General features: G+C 57.7%; 1 protein-coding gene across 3 annotated transcripts in view; it reads right to left on the reverse strand.

Annotated features, from left to right (window-relative positions):
• Nucleotides 1-1,268: 1,268 nt before the first annotated feature.
• The window catches only part of SAFB2 (scaffold attachment factor B2), a 30,788-nt gene continuing 27,203 nt past the window's right edge, over nucleotides 1,269-4,853 (reverse strand). For 2 of the 3 annotated variants that reach the window (XM_011373566.2, XM_011373568.2), the window contains exons 18-21: nucleotides 2,839-2,951; nucleotides 2,141-2,253; nucleotides 1,934-2,000; nucleotides 1,269-1,660 (exon numbers count right to left, since the gene is read on the reverse strand). In XM_011373566.2, coding sequence (XP_011371868.1) covers nucleotides 1,510-1,660; nucleotides 1,934-2,000; nucleotides 2,141-2,253; nucleotides 2,839-2,951 — 444 coding nt within the window. In that variant the 3' untranslated portion in view covers nucleotides 1,269-1,509. Of the gene's footprint in view, nucleotides 1,661-1,933; nucleotides 2,001-2,140; nucleotides 2,254-2,838; nucleotides 2,952-3,976; nucleotides 4,020-4,853 lie in introns of all 3 variants that reach the window. The other variant, XM_011373567.2, reaches the window with a different exon arrangement.

Genomic DNA, 4,853 nt, shown 5'->3' on the forward strand with positions numbered 1-4,853 from the left:
TGACATCTGAAAACTAGTCTCACCTACACCCCAGGCCGAGTCTGGCTTTTCTTGCCCACTACGAGAAGCCTGGACCCCAATTTCTAGACTCCATAGCTCAGAGAGGAGACGGGCCTTGGTGCAAGAGACAACATGCCACACCATCCCCCATGTACAAACATGGGGACAGGGTCCTGTCGACCTGTCACTAGAAAATGACTCTACAAGCCCCTGCGGTGGGGGAAGCTTACAAAGTGTTTATTTGCAGCAATTCAGACAGACAGGACACGGAGGGCCAGCGCTGACCTGCCTTTAATGTGCCGGCTTCCGGAAGGCTGGGGAGGATTTCAGATTGCTCTTTTAAAACTAAACAGCCCAGCGGGAACACAGGGTACTCCCGGAGAACTGGCAATTGTTCCGGCCTGTGGGGTGGCTGTCCTAGTTACAGAGAGGAGGGAATTGAGGTCCCCAGCAGGCAGCACGGCAGATTAACTCTTACCACTCCGGACCAGGGCCGGGGCTGGTGGGAAGTGAGCCCTCCCTCTCACCCGTCCCCAGGCCCCCCAGAGGCCCCCGGCCCAGCCCGGTGGCCAGGCCTGCCGCACTTGAGGTGGAGAGCTGGCCCTGTGATGCCCCAACACACGTGTAGTCACCCGCTCCGAGGGCAGCAGCTTTCCCTGGACAGCAACTCTCCTCCCACGGGCAGACCAGCACCTCGCTGTGTGTCACGCCAGAGCGGGGCTCCCACCAGCCCGTGCCTTGCCTGGCAGACTTTAATGAAGAAAAGTGGGATCACTTCCACCGCACACAAGGACACATCACATGTGGATTTGCACTTGTGGAAAAACGGCTGATCGGGCACACTGGGACCATGCCATGCCTCTGCAGAAGGGCCGCTGTGCTCCGGGGTGCCCCAGCCCCGCCCAGGGGTCAAGGGCAGGGCCCACCACACATACCCAGCCACAGCCAGATCCCCAATCCACATACCGTCACTGGGTGCTGCCCCCAGGGGTGAAATGACCAGCCAGGCGCTCCCTCCACGACGCACGCATCGCTCCATCCCCACGACGAGAATTCAGATTCCCACCCGGCTCTACCGTCTACGAACTCGGGCGGGCAATATAACCCCTGCGCCCGTCCCCTCCTCTCTCAGACGGGGAAGAGGACACCTCACTTTCTCTGTGGCTGGGAGAACCCAGGGTGATGAGCCAGCAACGGCCACGCAAAGGCACAGGGGCGGCACGGCACGATGGTACTGGCCTCTGCCCTGCAATCATGACACACACGGCCAAGTGCGAACCGTAAACTTTTATTAATGAAAATGGAATGCCTCGTTAACAGAAACCTTGTCTTAAAAATGGCAGAACAAGAACACACTTACTTAAAAAAAAAAAGTGAGTTCACATTGTACCGAGCTACAACATGACGGCAGGATTTGTTTTCATTTCTTAAAAGATTCCACAAGTTCAAGGTAATTGGCTAAGAGGTTCAACAGTGCGTCAGCCTACCTGAACAAGGAAGAAGTGGGGTTTAGTAGCGGCGGGTGAAGTGGGGGTATGGGTGGGGGTGGGGGTGCAGGACTCTGCTGCCCCGGTCCTGGCTGGCCAGTCCTCCACCTTCCAGTCCTCCACTGGGCACCACGTGGCCCTGGGAATGCCCACCTTGTGCAAAGCCGCCTCGCCTAGGAACAAAGGCACACGTTTGTCCCTTGAAGTGCATCATGCTTTCACGTAACGTGGCGCGGCGCATGGCTCTGCAGCCTTTAGAGCCTGAGTGGCTTTTCCAGACCGCCTTCCGGGTCACTGGAGAGCATTACTCGCGCAAGTTGCCAAGAGCTGCGTTTGGGGTCTGTGTTCAAAACATTCAACCCAGCAAGTTGATCAAACATGCAAAAAAGGGAGAGGAAGTGAGGAGCAGGAACAAATCGATTTTAGCCGGGAATAAAACTTCTTACCCCGACATTCCACCCCGGCTGGCCAAGTGCCCCGGCCCCGAGGGCCCAGACAGGACCCGCTCGCCACCTGGAAGAGAGGAAAATCTGCAAACACTCCTTCCTTGGAAGCCTCTGGAAACCCTGGGAGGAGGCTGGCCTCTGGAGAGTTCTGGGGCTGTGGCCGCCCCGCCCCAGAAGCGTCCCCATCCCGGCAGGAGTCAGCCATACCTTGCCACCTCGCGTGTTCCCGGCCCGCTGTGCCCGCGTCCACCGTGCCCGGCCAGGCGCGCTCCTGGTGCTCTTCCAGCCTCTGGCTGTGCTCGGTCCAGTCGCGTCCCCCCCTGCGCGGAAACAAGCAGCAGGTGGGGACGGTCCCAAAGCGCCTCTACGCCGAGGCAGGGGCCTGGCGATCACACCCCACCAGCGGGTTTCCACGGGCAGTGGCTGAAGGCGGAAACCGATGTTTCCCCAATTGAATGCATGGAATGCCTGCCGGTGGGTGACAGCTGCCCAATCGTGCAGTGACACTTTTCAGGGCTGTCTCTCGCTGGAGGATGTCGTCCCATTTAAGTTCCCCACAGGTACTTAATGAAAACGGTTTAAATGTTAAAGGATCAAGTGCTAAGTGGGTCGCTGGGAAAGCACCCTCTCCATTAAGCTGTCAGATTGGCACTGCCCCTGAAAGCCCCAGGAGGACCTTGTGGGGTCTGTGACCTGGCCTACAAAGTGCCTAAGGACAACTATGGCTGGGTGTGGGGGGTGAGGCTCCTCTGCTGTCCACAGGGGCAAGGTTAAGAAAAGCTTTGAAGCCAGCTCCTTCAGTGGGCAGGGGCCCCGGAGAGTGAGCTGGCAAGGCACGCGTGACCCGCTCACTTTCAGAGTGGCCGGGGGAGGATGCCCGCCCCCGTCATGGCCCGCCCACTAACCTGGGTGGAGGCGGCGGCCCCCGGCTCTCACTCATCCTCTTGTCCCAGCCATCTCGGGAGTCCCGGCTGTGGCGCTCTGGTCCTCCATGGCCATGGCGGTCGTCTGAGTAGTGCTGGAAGGCACAGGAAAGACAGGACGATCCTAGCCACGTCCCTCCGGGATAGGCTTGCAGCAGGCTCACCTTCCAAAAGGCTGTCAATCTGTGCACACTGATATGGGTTGGGGGTGGCTCTGCCCAGGCCCCCTCTGAGCCTCACTGTGCTGGGTGCTCTGCTGGAGACCCTGACAATGCTCTTCCTGGAAGAGCCGCATGCTTCCAGACCCCCACCCCGCCCTGCTTGAGAATTGAGCACTCTGCCGTGGGCGTCACACAAAGCACAAGCGCAGGCCTCTCCTGCCCCGCAGCGTGGAGAGCCTGGGCTCTGCGACTCATGATGGCTCCTCTGAAGGGCCCGCTAAGAGTCACTGGGAGTCTCTCCTCCTGGCTGATGACAAGAGCACCCCTCCCACACCTCCAGACTCTGCCATCCATCTGTGGAGGTGGCTCGGCCCCTCACAATGCCGGAGGTGAGTGACAAAGACAAGAATGACTCAGTGCCCCTGGCCAACCGGCTCTGTGCTCAGGAAGCCAGCACAGCTGGGCAGCGACAGAGCGGATCTAATGTCCTCTCAGAACATACCTATTATAAAAAAAAGTCTTTCAAAAACCACAACTTTGAAGCCCATCCCCCACCCTTCTCACAGCAGGCTCCCCTTTTCTGAGCCGACACCCGAAGCGCCCCTCATGGAGTATCAGCAGATCACCAGAGGCCTGTCCGCCTATGCACACCAAGACACCAGAACGCACCCCAGCACCGCAAGTAGAAGCTCCGCCGCTCCCCGCCCCCACCAAAACATGGACTAAACGACCCCCTAAAAGGCCACTTAGCCCCAAAGTCCCAAGACTCAGAGGCACTCTAAGCAAGCAGGCCACGAGACATTGCAGTTTCGGCTGGATAAAATGAAGCAAAAAGCAAGCCTACGTATGTGCACACAGGAACTCACTCATCAGGAAACAAGCAATCCTGCGCGCCTGAGCCCCCCACCCACCCCAACAAGGAGCAGGCGCCCCGGGGCCAGAGTCTGGACGCTACTCACCTGCCCATCTCGCTCTCCCATCACTGACCTCGAACCTTCCCTTCTGTAAAAAAGGAAAATCTCACTGTGACAGCAGCTGACAGCACTACACATTTCTGCAGGCCCCACACAAGGGCTCCACGATGGGGGTACTTGTTTTACGTCCCCACATATGAACGGGGCTGATTTTCTACAAATTTACGGGCCTGAATTTTTACAAAAGCTGGCTCACATCTGGCTCTGGGGGTAGGAATCACATCAGATCTTAGAAAGGTGAGAATAAGGAGTTTACTGAAATCCCTCAGAGAAAGGAGTCTCAGAAGCAGAGCCCATCCCGGGAAGCTAAGGCCTTATTTACCTGTGGCCTGGTGACACTAGTCAGGGTAATGGGGAAGCCTCAGAGGGTCCCTAACCTCTGGTCTGGCCCATCACGAGATTCACACCAAATCTCAAACCAGCTCCAGCCACAATGAATTGCACGAGTGGCTTCTCAGCAGCCTCCCCGCCCCTCTCTTCCCTCCGGGAAGAACTAATGGCCGGTAAGATGGCTCTAGGATACGTGGCCCAGGGGAGCCTGCTGAGATTTCCCCCAAGAGAGGATTCTGCAACTGGAAAAGCAAGGGCTGTCTCTCTAATCAAGCAGATGTAGTCCTCATTAAACGAGGCATTGGGGAGGAGAGGAAAGAGGAAAAGGGAAGGAAAGGAAATAAAAGGAAAGCAAAGGGGGGGGCAGGGGGAGGGGGAAAGAGAAAAAAGGCACCGGCTAAAAACCCCGCCTAGAGCTTCGAAACACAAAGGCGACCCCGTTAAGCACTGTCCCTGTTCTCTGGTCAGTTGTCTGCAGTTTGTCGGCACAGCGACCTACGGTGGTCAGTGGACCGCACAGATGTGGGCTCCA

The sequence above is a fragment of the Pteropus vampyrus genome, unplaced genomic scaffold (assembly GCF_000151845.1).
Source record: "Pteropus vampyrus isolate Shadow unplaced genomic scaffold, Pvam_2.0 Scaffold226, whole genome shotgun sequence".
NCBI classification, from domain to species: Eukaryota; Metazoa; Chordata; class Mammalia; order Chiroptera; family Pteropodidae; genus Pteropus; species Pteropus vampyrus.